We start from the raw sequence: 25,401 nt of genomic DNA on the forward strand, positions 1-25,401 counted from the left end.
CTGAAGTCCAGCGCCGAGGGCCTTCTGGCAGTTCCCTCACTGCGAGAAGCCAAGTTACAGGGAACCAGGCAGAGGGCCTTCTCAGTAGTGGCACCCGGCCTATGGAACGCCCTCCCACCAGATGTCAAAGAGAAAAACAACTACCAGACTTTTAGAAGACATCTGAAGGCAGCCCTGTTTAGGGAAGCTTTTAATGTTTGATGTATTACGGTATTTTAATATTTTTTTGAAAGCCGCCCAGAGTGGCTGGGGAAGCCCAGCCAGATGGGCGGGTTATAAATATTATTATTATTATTATTATTATTATTATTATTATTATTCCACCAAATGGATGTCACTTAAGAAAAATTGTCTTGATTTGTCTTTAACTAGGTAAGGACAAATTTGTCTGTTTCTGGTCCCTCATAATAACATTCAGTTTTCACATTAATATGTGCCTTTAAAAAACAACGACCCTCAAAACACATATTTCAAATGGTACTTTTTCTTAAAATAAGTACTTAAATGCAACACTTACAACTAGCTGTAAATGGTCCGCTAGGCATCTTCTGTGCAACACCATATTGTGTATGTGGTCATCAGTTGGAGAAGTCATTTTCCTTTGGAAACGTTCTTTATTTTCCTATAACCTCTTAAAATGTTCTCAAAGGCCCCTGAGTCATCTCCTGCATGGAAGACAGTCTCATCTCCCCCATATACGTGCCCTCTCCAGTTTTATTTCAAACACCACTCTATGGGAGGGGGGTGCAGGTTCATCCAATTCTTCATCCAAGTCCTGACGTGGGATTTACTGAAAGACAATATTCCATTTTTCATTTTTATACCCATAGTTGGCTGTTACTTGGTTGTCCCTGTTGCTGTCTCAAGTTCAGTTCCTCAGCTTATTTGCCAAATATATTATGCTATGTTAGCAGAGGTTCCACAAAATCCCTGGAGGACGTCAGATGCTGCCTGTACAGACCTATTCTGTACTTCATATGCTAATGGAAGAACATAATTTATTAAGTGTCATGTTAGTTTGAATGAATCTGGCACCCAATAAAGAAAGACCAATTGTAATATAAATCTTGGTCCAGGATCTTGGAGTCATATGTTTCCATTCCTGTTCCTTGTAATTTGGCTTGTATTAGCTAATAGACATCATTTGTGGAGTGATCACATTTTATATGGTAAATTTTGAAAGACAGGTTATGTGGGACTTGTTACTGTTTCTTGGTACTAGCAAAAACAAAAACAAACAAAAAACACCCCTTATTCCTTGGAGTCTTTGCAACAGTATTTAAAACACAATAATTGTGGGGAACAAGTCATCCGTCACAAGAAGAAAGCAGCAGAGTAGATTAATGCTAAATATCCTTTATGGGTATGCATCTGGCAGAGTTTCTTGTGGAAAAATATGTTGAATTGCCAGGAATGGCATGGCAAGATAAAGTTTATCTGCAGTAGTGTCAGCACTCACACTGACCACAGTCAAATTTAATGCATTGAAGAAGTGATTATCTGCCTTACGAATTATCAGAAACTAGAAGTCTGATTAGATGTGAGGTTCAGCACAACCTGACTGCACATGATGCACCTACCTTGCTAAAGTTAAGCAGGTCTGGGCAGGGCATGTGTGGAAGGTTGCCTAGGAATCCCACATAGGCTGCCTTGAGTTTCATGAGCTGCTAAATACTTAATCAAACACACTGTGAAGCCCCCCTCTCCTGCTGAATCCCAGGTGCTCTCAGGACGCCCACCCTGCTTGCATATGAGGGGATTCTTAATATGGGAAACCCATGTGATCTTGAACCTCCCGCTGCCTTGCAGCTATGCTCATTCGTGAGAAAGGCTTCAGGAGTAAACCCTGAGGAAAAATCAGCCTTGCAAAACAACAACAACAATCTTTATTACGGTCCAGAGACCCAACAAATCGTTACAAAGCAATACACAATTCATACAGCCTACCTCCAGGTTAAACAAGCATTTTGTTCAGAATATAGGGATCATTGGTTCTTGCAACCACTGATAAAAACTTTGCCACTTCTAATTTTCTAGCATTTGTCCGGTCTCCCAATAGGAACCTGACATAGTGAGCCTCTGATTTTCCCAGGAAGGGTACCAGCAAGGGTAGTATCAGTTCAGCCCTGGCTTGCTCATATTTTGCACAGTGCAACAAAACATGTTTTATGGAATCGATGTCTTGAGCACACGAGCAAAGTCTGTCCTGGTAAGGAACTCCTCTCAAACTGCCATCCAACCTTGCAAAACATTTTCCAAAGAAGAAAAGGCTAAGGAGTAACCCTACACAAATTTGGAATGGAGCCCCTAAGGCGTCTTGTATGCTTCCTTCCGCCAACTCCTGCAGCCAAGCTGGTGCCAAATGTCTTCCTCTGCTTTCCTTTGGACCACATCAGCGATGCTGAGAGGCAGTCTTGTCTTCTGGGCAGCACAGGACTGCCCAGTCTTGCACCCTGGAGAATTCACTATAGGCGCTGTGATCCTCCAGCAGTTTGACTTCGCCCCTGGAGGTGTACTCCATTGTTTCCTGAGACAGACAGGCACCCCAAAAAATGTGCAAAGTTTCTGTGCAGTCCTATTATTTGACCCACCACGTGGTAGCTAGCTGCAGGAAGTCTTCAATTCCTCCTGCCCTTGTCCGTTCTTCCCTGTTGAGGTGGTACTGGACAGCTGGACCAGTTTTTGCCTTTGGGTTTCCCTTCTGCTATCACTTTCCCCTCGGTATTCCTCCAGCTTCCTGAAATTCCTCCTTGTCTCTTTGAAGTTCTCACTGTTTCAGTTCAGCTGTTCTTGCCTCTCTGCCTGCTCCACAGTTTTGAGTCTCTGCCTCACTGTCACGCCCATATTCCTTCTGAGACTCCCACCCAGCCACATTTCCTCTCTGTCACTTCCTCTCGCTTGCTCTCAAGTCTTAATTTCACATACCCACGTGCCATTTTCTGACTCTTTCTCTCATCCCACCAGTGTTTCTCAAACTTGAGTCCCCAGCTGTGTTGGACTACAATTACCATCATCCTGGTCCTGCCAGCTGGGAACCCAAGTTTGAGAAACACTGGAAGTCATGCCAGGTCATTAGTTCTGCTTTTATTCGCTCCTTTCCCCTCCACTTCTTGCTACTGCCTCCACACATTGGGGTGCTCAGGATACCCCCCCACCCCACAGCCTCGCCCACGGTTCTTTCATTTCATTTTTTTAAATTTATTGTATTAAATTTGCATACCACCCTTCACCCAAAGATTTCAGGGCAGTTTGAAGCATAAAAATACAAACTAGAGCAGGCATGGGCAAACTCGGCCCTCCAGATGTTTTGGGACTACAACTCCCATCATCCCTAGCTAACAGGACCAGTGATCAGGGATGATGGGAGTTGTAGTCCCAAAAACATCTGGAGGGCTGAGTTTGCCTATGCCTGAACTAGAAATACAAGATACATATCATTCTTCAGTTCAGGCACATCCACATCTCTGGTGCTCTTCCTCCATTGCCTGATTTCCGGTCCACATTTCTCCCCCCCCCCCATATTAATGCAATATGGCCTAGGCAAGAAAGCCCGGACAAGGCAGCTCCCCAGCATCTATCCATCCTGCTCTGCTGCCACTGCCCATCACACAACGATGCCGCTATTTCAGTGTCAGAGGCTGGCGAGGGAAGTGGAGGGAGGTGGATGCCCCAGGTGAGCTGCTGGGGAATGGGCAGGGCAGGGCAGGGCAGCTTTCCAGCAACCACCCTGCTTTGCCATTGCTGCCTGCCACTCCTTGTTGCCGTGGCTGAGGCCAAAATGACAACATTTACCTTCCCGCCGGGGCGGTACCTATTTATCTACTTGCACTTTGACGTGCTTCCGAACTGCTAGGTTGGCAAGAGCAGGGACTGAACAATGGGAGCTCACCCTGTCGCAGGGATTTGAACCGCCGACCTTTCGATTGGCAAGCCCAAGCCCACAGCACCAGTCGCGTCCCTTTACATACACATACACATAGTAATTGTGTATTTTTTTAAAAAGCTGCCTTGAGCATGGTTTTACATACACATACACATAGTTAAAACCATGCTCAAGGCAGCTTTTTAAAAAAATACACAATTACAGACATAACAAAAGTAGTCATAAACAATAAATAAAGCATGCAAAAGTACACAAGCAAACTGAACAATGTTCTCACATAAGTCATAGCAAAATCTAAAATAAATATACTGTTACTGATATTATTTTTTGTTACACTTCCCCTCCCCCACCCCAATAAAACCCTAAACAACAACCAGCCCAGGAGTCTGTTCAGCAGCCTTGGCTTTTGTAGCTGGAGTCAGTCAGGGCTGTCCACTCCCAGGCCAGGTGGGAACGACCTTCAAGCAGGGAGCAGGTCTTCCAGGTCTCTGGCCTCTTCAGCAGCCCCAGTTTTTGTAGTTTATACATAAGAGCATAAGGGGAGTCAGCTGCCTTGATGAAGCATTTTAAAGTGCTTCAGCTTTTTGCATATCACGTTCATTATTTTTGACAGCGCATGCCGGGATGTTCCCTATTCTTCAAATATATATTCTTTCAAATCCAAAGTGCAGCTTAGAGAATGGTGATTGTGGAAAAATTCTTTGGCAATATTTTCCACAGCATTTACAGACCTTGTGTGTGTGGCTGCCTGTTTCGTTGCACAATGATAAAATAACAGACACATATTTGGCAAGGGTACATTTCCAAGCGCTTTGATTCAGACTACCTCAAAAAGGGCAATGTAAAAGGTTGTTTAAATGTTTGCTTTTGTTCAGAACTGTCTGTGAACTTCATCTAAACAACTCCACATAGGGAGGAGGAAGCAGGAAATGTCTCTAATGATAGGAACATGATAACGAAGTAAGATTCTGTAAATGACCCCAAGGAGGCAAGCAAGTAAACCAAGGAAATTTGGGTTGTTCAGGATAAGTATAGTATATCATATGCAAAACCGGATGACCTTGGGACAAATATTACAATCATACAACACATAAATATGTAATCAATGTTGTTATCTGACTAACAATTGTGGTTTTTAATTGGGACATATGTTTCAGATGTAAAGGAGGAGAAAACTTTGCAAGGCTTTGAATTGGATCTTTGTGTTTAAAAATAGACCTTTTCTCATGCATATGTCTCTTAACCACATCACATCTATCTTTTTGTTGTGAAAAATAGACGTGAAATAAAAAAAATGTGAAGCTCATTACAGTAATTAAGAATGGGAGGAAATGTACTGGGTTTTATTGAAACTGCTGATAATTTTGGTTTGCATCACTGCTGGATTGCATCAGAAAATCAGATAGAATTGTAAGACAGTCTAACCATGATTTTTGCCCCAGGGCTTAGTCTCTGTATTTCTGAGGAACATGTGCAGAACATTTTTACTGCATTATTTACTACTTTGAGAGAAACTAGCTTATATATATATAAAAAAATGCTGGCTGAAATGGATAGTTCAAACCGCATGTTTCCTTATTCCTAGGTTTTTGGAAAAAGAGACCACCAAATGGCTAGAACTCTTTGAAGGTAGTGGTGTTCCATATGGTCCAATCAATAGCATGCAGCAAGTGTTCTCGGATCCTCAGGTCAGTTCTCTTCGATACACCTTTGAATGCTTGTTTAAATTTATTCACGTTTGCTCCTCTTCCATTTATCCAATCGCAGTTGATGTTACCGTACAAATAATTATGATGATAACAAAAGTAGTGGCACAGTGTAGCAAAGAGATTCCTAGGAAATCTTGACTCTGTTTTGTATTGTGTCACAAAGTTGGTCTATTAGATCCTGAGCCATATCCTGACTACAGTTCAATGAACTTTCAGGGCATAGGGAGTTTGCTCTGGAATGGCATGTTCTGTGTGAGTGTGCAATTTGTCATTCTATATCTAATAATACAATTTGTTGTGCTTGCAGCGGGCTGGGTACTGGAGCCTTCTGGTCAGCAGTGCTCAAAATGATACATGCTATTCATTATATTTGCGGTCAACCTTATTCCAAAGGCTCAGCCTGGGTTATCTAAATGTTTTCAGGTTTTTGTAGCAGAAAAAGTAGAATCATTGTATGTTAAGTTATCACCATCTGAAGTAATGGAAGCAGAGGCACCATCAAATCTTTGTAGTTTTATATAAAATTGCAACAGGTATGTTTAGGTACATAAAAACTGATATCTCTTTTCTTGAGGTGCATGTTATTCAGATGCTAAAATCATCCAATTTTGACCTTAAGCTATTGTTTTTATGGGTCTTTTCTCTGTTATTCCTCTGGTTTCAAAAAGTTACAATGCCATTGATAAGAAGGCATTGACTGATATATTTCCTTTTTTGTGTGTTCAGAAGTTACTGGATACTGTCAAGACAGTGATTGGTGAACACTATCCCACTGAAGCCAACAAGATCAACTATTCTATAACCAGTAATATTTGTTAACTGTAGAAGTGAGGCTGTTATCTGCAAATTCTCCACATGTCTGCAAATTCTCCACATATTGTGGCAAAGTAATCTGTTCGTTAAAAATTCCGTGCCACACGATGGGACAGTTCTATACAGCAAAGGCTGTGAGTAGACTTGGTTTCAAATGTGAAAATCTTATGGACAACTTGCTTAGTAAAGCAGTGATTTTAAAAAAGAGGAAGCTGTGCCCATTGCTGAGAAGGTCAGGTGAGGCCACGGGACGTCACGCTTTTGTTACATGCTGGATGTCTCTGTCACATTCTGTGTGGGTTTCCCCCTGAAAAGCACATGGAAACTTAAATCCATGAAAGTTCTGCTGGGTCAAGTGCTGGGATCATGTGCTCCCTTTATTGAATCAGTTGCACAGGTTGCTGGTTTGCTTTCAAGTGCTGATGGTTGTTACCTTTAAACCCTAAATGGCTTAGGACTGAGTCACTTGATGAACCTTCTCATCCCTTGCAAGTTTGCCTGCTCTTTAGGATCTATTACTGTTGCCTTGTTACCTGTGCCAAATGGAAGATTATTTTTTAAAAATAATAATAATAATTGTGGGATCCATTTGGTGTCCTTACAATCACAGAAGTTTGTTTTTTTTTATCCATCCCTTAATGGAAGAAGAGAAGTGCCTTTTCTTTTTTTACCACCTCTCCTTCCCACTGCAGCCTTCAGTGACAGCCCACCTCACTTTGCTCCAGAGAATTGGGGGACTCTTCAGAACATGTTGGGTGGTGGTGTGGGGGAGGCGGAAGGATGTTAGACTGCGCAGAGACAGAGGTGTCTCTCTTGCTGGTATCCTGTGAGGAGGGTGAGAAGGACAGGTGTGATGAAAGTTTGCAAATAGGTCAGCGCGACATCAGATTGGAAATGTTGGGAGACAGTGGGCTGCAATTCATGGGACAAGGGAATGCAGTGCTGAAGTTGCCTGTGGTCTGCAGGAAAGCCAACTTTCTCGCTTTGTAACTTTCACAGGGATTTAAGCTGTGGCTTTTGAGCACTTATAGCAGGTTGGTTTTACAAGTGTTTTGTTAGAGGTTTATTCACATGGTGGTGCTAAATTAGTGATTATGCATATGTTCAAAGGACTGCAAAATGTAAACCTTTTAACACTGCGAAAGGTGATATTTAAGGATCACGCTGGGAGGAAGACTGGCTCCTTAAACTGAACTTTCAGACGTTCCTATTTAAAATTTCACATGCAAACCTTTTAACTTTCTGTAGTGGCTTCCTTTTGTTGTGGTTCACATCAGTTTCTAGTCTTTATGTTAAAGGCTCTTTCCCCCGATAATAATTACAACCTCATTTTCTTCCTGTCTTCTGCCAGTTAATGTTCCCCATCATTGCTCCTTTTTCAGATCAGAAGAGCCTGGATGCAAAGGCTCTCTGGTGAAAAATCTGTCCTCAGCAAGCGGCAGCCCATGTCTGCAAGGCCACAGCTGTTCAGTGAGACACGGAGACACGGGTCTGCCAGGTCATCTAAACAGAATCACTACATTTATAGGGATTGTTATTTGAAATGAAATGATCTCTTTGTTACTTAAAGTTGATACTTAATCAACTGGATTTCTCTTCACAGTATTCTTTACACCTAAGCATTTTCAGAATAGTTGTTGCTCATACCTGTGTTGTCCCCCCCCCCGCCCCCGTTGCAAAGATGAATTGTATTGCACACTGTTTTTAATGCTGTTGGGTTATTATTGTGTGCCTTGAATTTTTGTGGATACTACTTTGATTTCTTTTCTTTAAAATACTAAGCTGTCTATAAGTATCTTAAATAAATTAATCAAAGAAATTTTGTAAAAATAACTTACATGGGAAACACGATTTATTTTTATTTCTATTAAAAAGTATTCAGCCCAAAGAACTCAAAAACTTTTCAACCCAAAGGACTCAAAAAGTGATGTCTAGCAGCACAAAAATGTAATAAAGGGCAACATTTTAAACACCAATACTAAAGATAATTTAACATTTTAAGCAGCACTAATCAGCTACAGAGCCAAACAGGGCCACTGAAATTAGACAGTTTTCAACAAAAGCTTGTAGTGAGTAGGGAAAGGAATAGGCAAGCCCTCTGAGAGAGTTTTAGATTCTGGGCACCACAGCAGAGGTGGAAGTGGGGATCTGAAGCAAAAATGAGCTCTTCACATCAGTTGTAATATGCTGTATCTTTAAACGAGAAGTCAAACTGTGTTGTGTTATGCTTTTGTTGAGGTCGCATAAAGCAAAGAGCTGTTCTGACCCTCAGCAAGTAGAATGGTGGTGTAGCTTCCTTTTTAATATTAATCTCATGATTATGAATACAGCTGCCACTTGTTTAAAGATGTTGGCTAAGTCATGAGTCAATTTTACTAAACACATTGCAATTGATTATATTGCAGATGTTGAATGAATTGCTTTACTGCTTGATTTAAGATTTCTAGATTGGAATCTGTTTCCTGGCATTTCCTTGGTCTGCAAGTCCATTGGATTTCTCTAAGTAGCACCAAGTTTAATATGAGTAGAAATTTCTTAAGACTTGAAGGAACAGCACCTGCTGCTGTTTTTTGCCCCATTATATCAAAGTCCGGCTTATCACTATAAAGTGGGACAGGCATGCTTTTTAAAAAACAATTAACTGGGATTTAAATGGCTTATCAGACTTTCCCCTCATTTTTAAAAACAACCTAGTACTTTCTGGTTTTCTCATCCCGGAGTGTTACAGAAATGGAGAAGTATCTTACAGGGGGGGCCATACAATCTACCGTCCCCAGAATCATATGAACATTCATACCTGCAGTTATTTCTATCTGTGCAGGACCTTTCTACTGAACAGCTGCTAGCCTTTGACCTTGAGATGGACAGGCAGCGCCATTTGCAAAGTCTTGTGGACCAGCCCTGAGAAGGAACATTCAGACATACAATTGGCCATCAGTATGCTGGACCATCAAGAAGGCTGATCGCTGAAGAATTGATTCTTTTGAATTATGGTGCTGGAGGAGACTCTTGAGAGTCCCATGGACTGCAAGAAGATCAAACCTCTCCATTCTGAAGGAAATCAGCCCTGAGTGCTCACTGGAAGGACAGATCCTGAAGCTGAGGCTCCAAGACTTTGGCCACCTCATGAGAAGAGAAGACTCCCTGGAAAAGACCCTGATGCTGGGAAAGATGGAGGGCACAAGGAGAAGGGGACGACAGAGGACGAGATGGTTGGACAGTGTTCTCGAAGCTACAAACATGAGCCTGACCAAACTGCGGGAGGCAGTGGAAGACAGGAATGCCTGGCGTGCTCTGGTCCATGGGGTCATTAAGAGTCAGACACGACCAAACGACTAAACAACAACAATGCTGAAGTCGTACTGTTTTGGGAGAACTGTAGTAATGTACCATTTATTAACATTTCAACCGGAGTTAAGCAGCTTTTTCTTCTGGGTTGCAGCTTTTTCCTGTTTTAGGTTTAGAGATTTACCGGGGGGGGGTGTGGAATAGCAGTGCAGCAGTCAAAATATTTGAAGAGAACAATTTATTTTTGGTTAACATATAAACGAGTCACTATGTTTGTAGAACTTCTTTGCAATCAGGAAAATTACAGTCATGCTAGCCATTTCCATGCAGCTTTTTATAACCAGGCAGTTTTCATTCTTTTTTTTAAAAAAATCCTCTTTTTAATCAGGCCAAGATTGTGCAGGAAAGGAATTCCCAATAAGTTTTAAACACTTGCTAGATGATCTCAATATGGTCAGAAATACTCTAGGGAACTTGTGCATGACATATAATCAGGAATTCTGTGTTTTAAAAATAACATACACAGACTATTGTTGTTGCTTTTTAAAGACATTCAGAGTAAAATAGACACTATTTTGTTGTTTCCAAAAGATGTAACAGAACAAAACCCAAACAAACAAAGCAGGTATTGCGCAGGGCTGCAGCGTCAAGATGTTTAGTTTTCAAGTATGTGGAATGCAGGCAGATGTCTTGATCTCCAAAAAAGCGGATTCTTTTACATACCAGTCTATAGTATCATGCATTTTGGAAGAGCCTGTGGAAAATAAATTAAGAAAATAACACAGGATATATCAACAGTGTCTCGTTTTGATCCAGATAGAGTTTGGGCTGTGTGTTGTTAGATAGTCATTGCCAGTCTACTGCTGTGATCTGCACATTAAAAAAAAAGCTATAAAATGGATAGACTTTTTGTAACAGTGCAGTTAGACATGCCACACAAGTAGAGGATATCAGGTGTGAGACATCACCACACTGCATCACTTCTGAGAAATATTGGGAGGGAAATAGCAGATCTGAACTATCACAGCTGTCCTTGATTCCAGTTCATGCCAAACACCTGCAAGCTCTAAAAGGATACCAAAACAAAACCCCACCCTGTGGCGAGCGGCCAGCCCTCAATAACACTTCCCTGACTTCACATTGCCATAAAAAATAATTTTAACATTTATTTTTAAAAAATAATAATACAGGAACCTTGTTCTTCCTCTCCCAGAAGTCCAGTTTAGTTCCTTTTAGCCACCCTTCCAAAGAGGATAAGTACAGTCCAGAAATAAACACACAGCTGAAGTAGCGATATGTTTGAATGCTGAAAAGTATCTCCTTGTTTTCATCTTGTGTTATTACTAGGAAGTTACGAATTTACTTGGCTTTGCTAACCTCTCTGAATCACCTGTTCCTTTGTCAGGGCACATCTGTATGGCAGCTGCCCATACAGATGAGGAAACAGGGGACCTACTCTTGGAAAAGGAAGGCAGTTTTTCTCCCTCCCCCCTTTCCCCCCTTTGGATGCCTCCATCCTGTTGGCAGGAAGCAAGAGATCACAACTGTACAACCTTTGCTGGTAGCCCAAGCACTGTCTGTGTATGTGGAATCTATGGACAGCAGATACACGGTCTTGTAACAGCCATAGATGCTTTCCACATGGCAGTGCTCTCACCCTGCATGCTGTCTTCCTTTCTGGAGTTTGTCACCCCAGTCATCTAGTTCATGGCACTTGATGGACATGAAGCCCGAATTTTGTGTGCTGAAGGTCCCAGACTTCTTGGATCTCCGCATTTTTAAAAAAGGACCCTCTGCTACTATACCAGTTTGGGGCTGGGTGGACCAATAGTCTGGCTCAGTATAAGTGCACCCAGTTCTCCTATATCTTATAGCAAGGGTCATGCACATCTACATAATTTTCTTTTAACACATCCAAGTGAAACTATTATTGGCACCGTATTTTAAATGTTTGCAGTATCACAAAGCATCAGGTCCATTACTCTGTTCTGTGGAATTGCAGGCTATGGTTTGCATAATCTATTATTATTATTATAATTATTATTATTAGTACCCCACACATCTGACTGGGTTGTCTCAGCCACTCGTATGGCTTCCAGCATATATGAAAACATAATAAAACGTTAAACATTAAAACTTCCATATACAGGGCTGCCTTCAGATGTCTTTTAAAGGTTATATAGTGATTAGCAAATGTCTGCTGACTCTTATCCAAGTCAAGAGAAATTATTTTTCTCTCTCAAACCTTGCCAGAAATCTTTGGTATGCAGCAGTTCTAAATAAGAAAAGGCACAGGTAATAATTCCTGGGTGAGTATCTTGCTTCAAAAGAGGGACCTGTTCTTTCCCAGACTAATTGCACAATCCGAACCACATGCACTTGTCCCTTTGAATTTAGTGGGGCTTACTCCCATGTAAATGGAATTAGGATTGCCATTTGAGAAGGCTGGTGCCTTCATTATACACCTTTAGGCGCCGGGCAAAAACGTTCCGTTTTTAATCAGGCCTTTGGCTGATAGACATCCTATTTTAAATGCGTCATGAAATGGGGGATTTATTGGATTCTTATTATGTTTTTTATATTCTCCCTTATCCGGTAAACATATCTCCTCCGTTGTCAGTGAGGCCCATTACTTTGTTGCGGAGATCCATAGCAGTCTGCAAATAATAATAATAATAATAATAATAATAATAATAATAATAAATTATTTATATCCCGCCCTCCCCAGCCGAAGCCGGACTCAGGGTGGCTAACAACAATCAAATAATCAAACAATCAAATAATCCAACATTCTAAAAACATTTCATTATAAAAATTAATTAAAATCAAATTAATGGCAACCGTTAAGCAAAATTCTGTGCAGGTTGCTAGAGGAGGGAGTCAGGCTGTGCCCTGACCAAAGGCCTGGTGGAACAGCTCTGTCTTGCAGGCCTTGCGGAAAGATGTCAGGTCCCGCAGGGCCCTAGTCTCTTGTGACAGAGCGTTCCACCAGATTGGAGCCGCAGCCGAGAAAGCCCTGGCTCTAGTTGAGGCCAGCCTAGCCTCTCTGTGGCCTGGGACCTTCAGGATGTTTTTATTTGCAGACCGTAGGTTCCTCTGTGGGGCATACCAGGAGAGGCGGTCCCGTAGGTACGAGGGTCCTAGGCCGTATAGGGCTTTAAAGGTTAAAACCAGCACCTTAAACCTGATCCTGTACTCCACCGGGAGCCAGTGCAGCTGGTATAGTACCGGATGAATGTGATCTCGCAGCGATGACCCCATAAGGAGTCTCACCGCGGCAGGGAGCCCGGTTTCTGTGGAGTCGCAGAGGGCGCTTAGGTGCAATCTCATCTATGGCTGCCAGGAGCTGGGTATTCCAGCCCTCAACAAGCTCAGTCAATGAGTCGCCAGGGGGAGCAAGGTCCCGCAAGGCTTGGCGGAATCTATCAGGGTCCATCAGCCTCTGCGGGCGAGCCCTAATCGGCTCGCCAACTAAGCAGGGTGGGGGTGGAAAGTCAATCCTGGCTTTCAGAGCGTAGTGATCAGACCATGGCACCTTCATCGAAGGAGACATGATCACATCTATACCTACGCCAAAGATCAAATCCAGCGTGTGGCCTGCTTGATGTGTGGGGCCCGAAACAAACTGGGAGAGCCCTAGTGTCGCCATGGAAGACACCAGGTCCAGAGCCTGTGAGGAGGGAGTGGCATCAGCATGGATGTTGAAGTCCCCCAATACCAATAGGTTAGGGAACTCCAAGGCCCAGCCGGCCACCGCCTCCAGCAGGCCTGACAGGGTGGCTGCTGGTGCGCTAGGTGGCCGGTACACCAGCCAGACAGCCAAGCTCACCTCAGAGCCCCACACTAGGCCAACACATTCAATGCCGGGAATCGATGGCGATGGTAGAGCCCTGAAAGGACAATCTTCCCGGATTAATAATGCCACCCCTCCCCCCCGGCCCACAGTCCGTGACTGGTGGAGGACGGAGAAACCCGGGGGCGCCATCTCTCGTAAGGTAACAGTTTCCCCTTCGCGCACCAGGTCTCCGTCACACAAGCCAGGTCAACCCCCTGCGAGGTGAAGAAATCTCGCAGGGCGGCGGTTTTATTGCCTATAGACCTGGCATTGCACAGCACCAGTGACGGAGGTGAGTAATGCTTGCTCACCCTACCCTCGTCTCTCGGGATGGGGCGCAGATTGGAAGGGATACGAGCATATCCGTATCTCGATCCCCTTCGCCTATAACATCTGCCCCCACCGCCATACCTCCCTTGCCCCTCCACAGTAGGAATCCCAAGCCTCATACTAGCCTCCATTTACAAAATAGAAAAACAAAACAAACCAAAAACAATTATACATAAACAAAACCAATCTCCACCCCAAACCACAATAAAACGGAACAAAATAAAAATACATAGATAAAAACCACTGTTCACGGTGGTACAACAAAGTAAAAAGTAAAAACACCTTTAAAACACTTTAAAATATATAAAAACATTTTTAACATTTGCTGCAGCAACACCAGTGTCCTTAAAACTGTAGCGGAGGTGAGTCTGGGCCCCGCCCCCTAGGCCAGGTGGAATTAGCCTGAGGAGGGAGCGGCCTTCCCCAACACTCACGGTGCAGCAGCATGTTGCTTGGGGCTTTCAAAACACATTTTTGGCAAGGCTGTGGGGTTTCTACTCAAGTCCACCCTGGCAAACCACCCAGATAGCCTCCATTCCTAGCTGGACACTCAGTTTTATTTGCTTATTTCCTCCATGATTTGTACTTGGTACTACTGATAATTTCATTCTGCTTCTATTGCTCCAGTTCAAGGCATCATCCAATATGTATTGCACAATTTTCTGATTTGACCTTGTGTTAACAATGCTTCCTGGCTTGGGGTCATCGAATGATGTTAAAGTCATCGTCTTCGTCTTCCAAATCACTTAAGAAAATTCAGACTAAAATAAACTCTAAGGTTAATCCTCGAGGGACTGCTCTGGCTGCTTGTCTCTATCAAGGACATTTTATTCTTGTCTTAATACTTTATCTTGACAAATGATTGAATATTTGGTCTTCCCTTCTACCTCTTGGCTTTTGTTGCTGATACGATAACCAAAAAGTCAAATCAGACACAACTGATTTTTTTATGAATGTCAAAAACAAGATAGCAACTTATCAAATGACTAGGTCTGCCTGAGCAGCCGCAAAAATTAGATGGAACGTTGCCTAACTGAATGTTGCATGCTGACCCGAGAGATCACTTGTAATAAATGTATCGGCTTGCTTTCCCACTGGTTTTGTGAATTATGGGATTTTTCCACTTGGTTTTGTGAATTATGGGATTTGGCCCTGTACCCACCCTTTCGCATTCAGCCAACTTTTTGTACAATTTTGTTATGGTTCTTCTCTAGAGTAGAACATAAGACTGTGCTCCTTTCTCCTCTGATCAGTATATATGTATATAGGTATATATACTCATATACATATATACATATACATATACATATACATATACATATACATATACATATATATATATGAGATTTGGTGTGTTTATTTGGAGGCCAGGAATCTTTAAAATTTCCCTAAATGTACTCGTAAAAAACCTGCGACACCACTTTCATACTTGTAGCTGTGTTTATCCGCATATACGTTAAAGGACAACCAAAATCATCTCCAACAAAATGTGTGTTGAGAATAATAGCAGATTGAAAGGTGGAATCCTCAGTTCTCATGCCAATGATGAAACTATCTCCTTGTAGATGGAAGGAGGGACACAGGCTGCAGTCCTTCACACACTTATTTAGGAGTAAGTCTTACGTAACATTCTTGGTATACTTCTGAGCAGACATACATTAGGACATACATCAGTTCAAAAGCATGCCAAAAGTGCAAGTAGATAAATAGGTACCACTCCGGCAGGAAGGTAAACGGCATTTCCGTGTGCTGCTCTGGTTTGCCAGAAGCGGCTTAGTCATGCTGGCCACATGACCCGGAAGCTGTCTGCGGACAAACATCGGCTCCTTCGGCCAGTAAAGCAAGATGAGCGCCGCAACCCCAGAGCCGTCTGTGACTGGACTTAACTGTCAGGGGTCCTTTACCTTTACCTTATGTAACATTCTCGGTATACTTCTGAACATTAGGACTGCACTGTTCATTTGTATCATTCCCTTGTTTTATTTTGGGAGAGATATGTTTCGGTGCCTACTTCCACTAGTTTTCAGCATTTCTGCAGATTGGTGATATGTATGGATACAGACATTTATTTATTATGCTTTTATCCTGCCTTGTTTCTACACCTTGTTTCTACTTTTTAATCTCACATAACCTTGCGATGAAGGTTGTAGCTGAGCACGGATTTGAACTCAGGTATCGCAGTTCTAGTCTGAGACTCTAAGCACTAAACCAGTGGAAGCACCTCTTATATTTCTGCTCATGTGTGCATATGCCTTGCAAACTGATTCATTATTATTAGGCCTTCAAAATGTTCAGTTTGTTGCTTTTTCCTAATATTACTTGAAGTTCTGCAGTTCATTGTCATTGGGATTGCAGGGTAAAGCCATAATTCAGTGCATTGTTTTATGTACTTCAACGCCATTGAAATTTTAGATTAGCATCCTTCAATTTCATTTTTAGAAGTGAATGTTGAGGTTAATACAGGGCATTTCTGTGTGAATATGTGTGTGCCTGTGTGTGTTCATTCATTTCCTTTCTAGAAAAAAAATATCACACCATTTGAAACACATTTTTCTGAGGGGACACCCAATATGTTTTGAATTACTAGGATTCCAGATAAAAATAAAAGAATCTGCCAGGAAGCTTTCAAAAGTTTGCATGACAGGTCTGCTTTTCCACCTTTTGAAAAATACTCTTGGCATTCCATCCTTTGGCCCCTCGGGACTAGAAATAGCGTCACAGCCTTTTGAAGACATTGAGGTTGACCCTTGCTTTGCAGACATGCCTCCTTGTTGAAAAACCTTTGAAATAATAGGTAGTGTGGTGGATAGAGAGCTGGACTTCAGCTCACTATGAAGCCTTTGGACCCATTACTATATGGAGGACCATGCAGGCTGTCCCAAGTTCCTTAGAACAATGCCAGCACATGTGGGAAACCGGGGGAAGGTTTTTGTGTGTGCGCCTCTCCATTTGAAGCCTGCGTGCATTCACTTAAGCGCATGGATAGGTCTTAGATGTGTCATCAAAGTTGCATGACAGCAAAAATGCACAAAAGGATCTGTATGTCTTTACATTTCTTCCAGAAAGCATCTGGGGTTGGTGGGGGCAGTTATCGCTAAAGCTGCTATGTCCCAGTAGAAAAAAAATACTTGTGTATGCATATTTTTTCACCTTTGCATTCCCATGTTGGTTGGCATCTGTCTGTCTCAAGAGAATGGAGTGTGTCTCTGGGAGTGAAGTCAAACTACTCTGATAGCAGCACCAAAATGAACTTCCTGAGGCACAAGTTTTTAATTACATAAATGTTTAATTGTTTTTTAATTATAATATTCCCCACTATGTCCCCCCCCCCCCGTTTTATCTGTAAGCTGCCTTGAGTCCCTGTCGGGGTGGGGAGGTCGGGTATAAAGTAGTAGTAGTAGTAGTAATAATAATAATAATAATAATAATAATAATAATAATAATAATGTATTGTTTTTAACACTTGCTTGGAAGCCGCCCAAAGTGGCTGGGGAAACTCAGCCAGATGGGCAGGGTATAAATAATAAATTATTATAATCAACACTGGTTGGCATCTATCTGTCTTGGAAGACAATGGAAGAGTGTGCCTTCAGGGGTGAAGTCAAACAGTTGGAGAGTTACAGCGCCTGCTGTGGCTGTAGAAACTAATACAGGAGAGACATGCTTTGTTGCAGATGAAGGCGTCTGACTGTGCTGCTGCAGATGCACTAGGGTGTTTCTTCTCTCTGCGCTCCTCCCAGTGGTCATTTCTCCTCTGGTCACTGCTGTGGATGCACAACCTGACTGTCTCCAGGCACTGCTGTCACCTGCAAGGGATTCCTACATAGCGAGGTTAATGTTGCCAGCCTTCATGCTATGTAATAATATTAATAATGGGGGCACACCAGCCTTGCAAATGTGCCTCCATTAAGTGCTTGTCTATAGTTATGTTCTGTTGCAATGCCAGCTGATAAACTGTAAGGAAACCGGAAGCAGTTGCTCACTGGAAGCCAGGCAGAGGAGCCAGAAACATTCCTTTGTTACACAGCACAACATGAAGAGACCTTCATCCTTCTCCAGCCGTCCATATTTCAGCACCTTTTATCGCATGTTGAGATCTCCTCCCTCTGATTTCAACAGGCTCTTTGGCATGCCTGCATTGAATTGGAAGCAGTTTAAATATTCATCATTGAGGGAGGGGCTATGGCAACTGTACTATCTGTGTTTACATATGCCTTTATTAATATGATATATTGGTGGTTCCAACTCTGCTTTGAAGGAAAACTTTTTAATCCTTAAACATAAAACGATACATGATTATCAGAGAGAGAGAGAGAGAGAGACCACTGAGATGGACCAAATTGGTTTCACATGTTTTGGAATGACACAAGAGGTACATTGAAATAAGAAAATGGAAGGGAGGGGAGAATTTTCCAGGTGTTGTGCTTTCATATATGTGTTTGTGTTAACTTGCAATGTTCATTCAAGGAGATGAGCACGAACCACAATTAACCCCTCTAAAAGGAAAAATGATACAGCCAGTAGAGTAATTAGGAAGCGGTTAGAGAAAAAGGCTGCAGCTGTCATAATTGCAGGATGGCTCCTCTTAACACCCATCTAGTCCAGCATCCTGTTCTTGCGGTTGCCAACCAGATGCTCACGAGAAGCCTGCAGCCAAGACCTGAGTTCAGCAGCCCTCTCCGTCCTTGTGAGGCTTACCACTTCTGAGACTGGAAGGTAGTACACAGTCATCATGAGTAGTAGCCATCAACAGCGAATTTAAATCCTTTTAAAAGCCATCAAATTTGATGGCCGTTACTACATTGGATTCTATAACAGATTAACTCTGCATGTTGTGAAGAAGGACTTTCTTTTGTCCTGCCTGGACCTTCCAGCATTCAGCTTCACTGGACCATCCTAGGTTCTGGTATTTTGAGCTCAGAGGAATTTCTCTCTCTCTCTCTCCTTTCCCCACGCCGTTCTAAACCATGTACACTTCTACTGTGTCCCTTTACACTCACCTTTTCTCTAAATCCCAAAGCCACATATGCCGTAACGTTTTCCAACTCTGCAATGTTTTCCAACTCTGCAATATCCTTTTTGAGGTGTGGCAACTGGAATTGGACACAGTATTCCAAGGGCAGTCACATTTTAGATTTGTATAACAACGTTGTGATATTGGGAACTTTACTTTCATTCTATTTCCTAATAATCTCATGCATGGGATTTGCCCTTTTCACACACTAGGGTGACATTTTCTTCAAGCTATCCAACACCATTCCAATATCTCTTTCCTGGTCAGTCACTAGCAGTTCAGACACCAGGAAGTTGAGGTTTTCTGCCCCTGCAGGCATGACTTTACACTTACTACCAGTGCTTTTTTTCTAGAAAAACAGGCACCGGTATTCACCATGAAGTTGTTACATTAAGCGCCACACTCTGTAACAACAGCAAAAAGAGGTGCCAGTACCCCCTGAGAAAAAGCACTCCTTGCTACATCTTCCATTTTAATGCCAACTCTGCCAGTTTGTAGAGATTATTTTGAACAATTTGGCATCATCAACGAGCTTGGCGACTTCATCGCTCACCTCTAATTCCAGATCATTACATCTTTCCAATGTGACAACTGCTCATTGATTCCTACTCTCTGCTTCTTGTTCTTTAACCAGTTACTGATGCATTAAAGAACCTGTTTCCTGCTAAATGTGCTCAGGAGTCTTCGGTGAGGGACTTCATTAAAAGGTTTTTGAAAGTCGTAAAGACACAATGTCTACTGGATCATCCCTATCCATATTCTTGACATAATTGAAGCACTCTAAAATGATAGTTAGGTCTTACCTTTGTGAAAGTCATATGTTTTTCTATATGTTTGGTAAATCTGTATTTAATAATGCTTTCCACCAGTTTACCCAGAACAGACGTTAAGTTAACTGGCCTGTAATTCCATTATTCCTGCTATGGGTCCCTTGTAAACCATTGGCACGACGCTGGGCACTTTGCAGCCATTGGGTACAGAAGCAGCTTGCCTGTTGGGGTGGAGCCCAACTTCCTGGCCTCAGTGTTGGAGCCCCTTTCAGGGAGGGAGAGGGCTGAGGTGGTAGAGAGGGTGGCACAGTGTGGGCACACTTGGCAGAAGTGTTGGATTGGCTTTGCTAATGCTCTTGGACTGCACTGGTCTCCCTGATACCTCTCTCCTAACCTTCCTGATGCAGCAGCCAGGATGCTAGCGTTGTGACTCTGCCCTACCAGGTGAGCCAGTTCTGGTCAGGTGTGAAGGCTGATAATAGGTACAAGCTAGATATTTTTGTTAGAAGACCAACAATTTCACATTTGAAATCTCTACAAACTCTTCAGGAGATGCCATCTGAACACAGTGATTTGCTTGTTTTTCATTTGTTGCTTTCAGGGGAGATTTCCTTTCATGCCTTTTCATGCTCTCTTACAGCAAATTTATATTGCTATTTCAGTATAAAAACAAAAAGGGGAAAATGAGGCAATGTGTAGTCAAAGCTGCCTCACCTACATTTATGCATTATGGGAACAAACTGAGATTGGGGCAATTAATAGAGGCTATTTGTCACTAAGGGACGCGGGTCGTGGGTCACGCTGTGGGTTAAACCACAGAGCCTAGGACTTGCCGATCAGAAGGTTGGCGGTTCAAATCCCCGCAACGGGGTGAGCTCCTGTTGCTCGGTCCCTGCTCCTGTCAACCTAGCAGTTCGAAAGCACGTCAAAGTGCAAGTAGATAAATAGGTACCACTCTGGCGGGAAGGTAAACGGCATTTCTGTGCGCTGCTCTGGTTCGCCAGAAGTGGCTTAGTCATGCTGGCCACATGACCAAGCTGTACACCGGCTCCCTCGGCCAATAAAGCAAGATGAGCACCGCAACCCCAGAATCGGCCATGACTGGACCTAATGGTCAGGGCTCCCTTTACCTTTTTATTTGTCACTAATCCTCCATCTGTACTCAACAGGAAGCAGTCCTCAAACAGGAAACTTTAAATCAGTAATGGGAAGCTTGTTGTTAGACTCCAGCTCCCATCACCCCACCAAGCATGGCCAGTGGTCAAGGATGATGGGGGATGTAGTCAAACCACATCTGGAGGACCACAGGCTCATCACCCCTGCATTAAATTAACATGGACAAGAGCTCTGAAAAGTCTGTCTGTCTAGAGCTGCAATTATGTTCTATGCAGCAGCAGCAGCAACAATGAATCAGATCTGAGGGGGGAGGGAAACATCTAGGAAAACAACCCCAAAAAGCACTGGATTGCAACAATTTGATTATGCTGCTGTTTCGATTCTCAATTAAAAGTGAGTGAATGAAGGAGGGCAATTCCAAAGAAATGGGCTGATGTGGAAACAATTCTGGTCACACTAGAAATGGAATGATGATGTACAAGGGACCAGAGAATTGTGCAGAAGTACAAGGGATCAGATCTGCTTTCAGATAAAAGTTGGAATCCAACTAAACAGCGAAGACATGCTTTATTGTTATGCCTTTTTGTGTGTGTGTAAAGCAGATGATATACCTAAGCCCATTGGCTCCTTCAACTACCTGCTCTTTTCACAGTCTGTCTAATACCTAGTAATTAGTATAAGCTACAAATGGTGTCAGTTATAAAAGCACCTGCAATGAATTAAAGAGGCACAGCACTCAGCTGCAGTGATGTGAAAGTTTTAAATAGTCGGTTCTCAGTAGAACAATTGCTCTTGGTGCTTAAATAAGCCCTCTTCAAGATGTAAAAATAAACAAATGGTGGGGGGACCTTAAGAGTGTGATTAAGTAAATTTAGACCCGCCGAATGAAATCAAAGGCGCAGTAATAACAAGCAACATGTAATGAAGAAAGTATGTGGCTCTTTCCCATGCCTCAGTTTTGGGGTTATAAAAAATAGTGGCAGATTGTTGGTTCTTTCAGAAGGGGCTTGCCACCGCAATGCTCTTAGCTTTTGCAACGCCTTCAGTTGTCTTGTGGCACTGGAGCTGAACACAGATAACTCTTACTTTTGTTGTGCAAACTTTCCCTACCTCTCATTATAGGCACCCGATGGAAAAACAAACACCAAATAAAGCATATGGTGTTGGTTTATTTCTTTACAAGTTGACTAGGAGACAATGCTGGGTGGATTTCACCAAATCAGACGCTGCTGTCATTTCACAATACAGGAAATTTGGAAAAGGTGTTGCAGCTGTTTTAAATAATGTTCATTTCTCAGCATGGCTGTCATGGCTAGAATCCCTTCACTTCTTCCTCGGGATAAGATGCCAGGCCGGGGGGCGGGGAAGGGAAACAACTCATCATGGTGGAAATTAATTGGACTTCACTGAACACTCTGGAATGTGTTTAAACTGTCCTATTATAGTTTACACACAGTATAGATGCTCTAATTTGCCATAATTTCAAGTCAACTCTTCAGAAGATGAGCTCTTTCATCTGTTTCCTCCATTTGCAAAGCCAACTTAGGGGTGGGGTTAGGGCACTCACTTATCATAAGATCCACCTCCATGTTTCTTGTTTGTCATGGACAGGTCATGAACAGTGAAAGCCACTCCCAGGAAGCAAAACTGCTTTGATTTTCTTGTTTTTAAATCAAGTGGTGTACACATCTTACGAAATGCAAATAAATAAATAGAATGTGGTTTGGGACAGAATCATATTTGAGGGAGATTTCAAAAGAGTTGTTGTGGACCCAGTTGCAGGAAGAATTTCCTGACAGTAAGAGCTGTTCGACAGTGGAATTTGCTGCCAAGGAGTGTGGTGGAGTCTCCTTCTTTGGAGGTCTTTAAGCAGAGGCTTGACAACCATATGTCAGGAGTGCCCTGATGGTGTTTGCTGCTTGGCAGGGGGTTGGACTCGATGGCCCTTGTGGTCTCTTCCAACTCTATGATTCTATGACCCCACCACAGGAAGCCATTGTGGTGTAGTGGTTAAGAGCGGTGGACTCGTAATCTGGTGAACCGGGTTCGCTTCCCCGCTCCTCCACCTGCAGCTGCTGGGTGACCTTGGGCCAGTCACACTTCTCTGAAGTCTCTCAGCCTCACTCACCTCACAGAGTGTTTGTTGTGTGGGAGGAAGGGAAAGGAGAATGTTAGCCGCTTTGAGACTCCTTCGGGTAGTGATAAAGCAGGATATCAAATCCAAACTCTTCTTCTTCCTAACCAGAGTAAAGTGAACAAACTGGACAAGGCAACCTTCTGCTCCTCTTGTCCTTTGTCAGGCTGTGGTCCTGAGGTCAGGCACAGCTGGCTTTTATCAACTGGGGGCGGAACAGAGTAAAGCCTACTCCACCTGGTCAGCTCCCAAACCCCGCCCCCTGGCCTGGCTGGATTGGCCCATATTTTAAAAATCTGGCTGGCCTGAAAGCCTGCCTGTGCTGGTCCCGGGGGAGGTTACCGTGAGGCGTGGTCAGAGTCCGGTCCTGGGTCGAGGGTCTGGAGACTGTCCACCTAGGGTGAAGTGGGATCCAAAGCGAGGAGCCGGGCAAGGTCAGGAACTCTGGAAGAACAGGTCTGGGTGCTGGCAGAAACAGGTTTCCAACGTCGTTGCTCCCGCAACCTGGGACCGGGCTGACTGGCCTTTATCTTCTCTGAAGCCAGGGGCGGTCCTGCCTCTCCTGGCCTTAAGGCGAGCACTCCTCCTGGGAGAAACCAGTTCCCTCCGCCTCTCTGCCCTGAGCCTCTGCAGCTCAGGAGAGGCTGGAGGGTTACTGGACCCAGGGGGAGACTCACCTTCCCCTGACAGGGCTGGGAGAGGCGCACCTGTAGGCAATGGGTCCTCAATCACCTCCGGAGACAGAGTGGATTCATCTGGTGTCTGCTCCTGAGGATCCGGCACAGGTGCAGGTACTTCAGATTCAAGGCCCTGCCCCGGCTCAGCCAGCCCTGGAGGCGGGGACTCCTGTGCAGGCTGGGATTCCACCGAGGTCTGATGGGCTGGGCCGCAACTGCCACCAACCCTGGGACTGGGTAGGCAACTTTCATGGCAGACTCTTCACAGCAGTGCTTGAGAATCCAGGCTTCCTCAAACTCGGCCCTCCATATGTTTTTGGCCTGCAACTCCCATGATCCCTAGCTAGCAGGACCAGTGGTCAGGGATGATGGGATTTGTAGTCTCAAAACATCTGGAGGGCCGAGCTTGAGGAAGCCTGACCTAAACAGAAGAAAGTATTCTGCTTTTGCTGTTGTTAAAGGTGTTCATGCTGCTGTTCACACTGACCTCCTTTTATACAGAAAAATAATAAGTTTGTGCAAATAAATTGAGGGCCATAGAGTGTCTTTCCGAATGGAACATATTTAGGTTGAGTTCAGTGAAGAGACATTTTGGTGCTGATGCACACCTAGATTATATAGAAGGTTGAACAAAAGAAAGAACGAAATTGCAGATTCACAACAGAAAATTCAGACAATTCAACTGTAAATTAAATGTAAATGCAATAAAGGATTGCGGGGAAAGTTCAGTTATAAGGTGCAGATGTTTGCAAATTATATTTGCATGAAAGAGAGAGATTACTTGCCGCTCATCTTCTAGTTCGGATCAAATGTTAAAGATCCCTGAAAGTGGTGTAATAAATTTCAGGTCTTGTTGTGAGGAAGGAGCACATTTTTACCACATGCAGATAAAGTAAATGCTTCCTTGTGGAGATTTCAGCCATTCAGAAGTACATGTGAGACTTGGGTCTGACTGAGGTGGTCACCGGTGAGGCTTTCATTTGTTTGATATTATGATGTAGCTGGAACCTGCCTTCATCCCTACACTTTTCATCAAAGAATCCAGATTTACAGACTTGGAATAGATTGGGCCAATGAAGCAGATTTATGAGGAAGTCGTAATTCCAGCCTTTGATTCAACAGAATTCTGAATATTTTGGTGAAGACATGGTTGGTAGTTTCTTGGATTAGGCTGCCTGTGTCTGCAGTTTGCTGCTGAGTTCTGGAAAGGCCCATTGTTTGCAGTTCGACTTGCGCTGGAGTCACGCAACATGGACTAGAGTTCGTTGGAATCTGGTGGGCTCCACTGTGGATTTAGGAGGCTCCATAGAATAAATAGGCTTTGCTAGTCATGGGCAAAGCATGCCTGACACAGCTTGATGGTGTAATTGAACCACATCTTTGCATGTGCAAATCCACGAAGCCTACAAAACTGATGGCAGTCTGGTCAGAAGGTGGCAAATTGAGTTCTGCTGAACTTTTTCTGAAGTATAATCTGTTGTTACCACCCATCTCTAGTGATATGGTGAGTGAGATGTTCCCCTGATGTATTTTCAAGGAATTCCTTGAATAAATATTACTTCTAAAAGGCATAGCATTAAACATAATTAGTAGAGAAAAGTGATTTCTCTTTTCTTTCTTTTTAATTCAAAAAAACAGTATCAAACTTCTTAAACAAAAGTTATGGATGTAATATATGTACTGAAAATACATGTCTCCTTATTTTAATTCTGGAGGCTGGGATGCATCTGTTCAACATCCTGTGGTGAAGAATTCTGCCTTGAAAACTTTCCATTATAGCAATACATAGGATGAAAAGGTATGTTATGACTTGCAGATGCAAACTTTTAGAA

At 43.2% G+C, this 25,401-nt stretch overlaps 1 protein-coding gene across 7 annotated transcripts in view; it reads left to right on the top strand.

The window, feature by feature from the left end:
• The window catches only part of SUGCT (succinyl-CoA:glutarate-CoA transferase), a 301,170-nt gene that overhangs the window by 111,069 nt on the left and 164,700 nt on the right, over positions 1 to 25,401 (top strand). For 3 of the 7 annotated variants that reach the window (XM_080975937.1, XM_080975935.1, XM_080975936.1), the window contains exon 12: positions 5,469 to 5,571. In XM_080975937.1, the coding sequence (XP_080832063.1) occupies positions 5,469 to 5,571 (103 nt within the window). Of the gene's footprint in view, positions 1 to 5,468; positions 5,572 to 5,755; positions 5,845 to 7,787; positions 8,274 to 9,226; positions 10,476 to 25,401 lie in introns of those variants that run through there. The other 4 variants (XM_080975939.1, XR_013978376.1, XM_080975938.1 and 1 more) reach the window with 4 other exon arrangements.

Source organism: Podarcis pityusensis (genome assembly GCF_964106645.2).
Source record: "Podarcis pityusensis genome assembly, chromosome: 12".
Lineage (NCBI taxonomy): Eukaryota > Metazoa > Chordata > Lepidosauria > Squamata > Lacertidae > Podarcis > Podarcis pityusensis.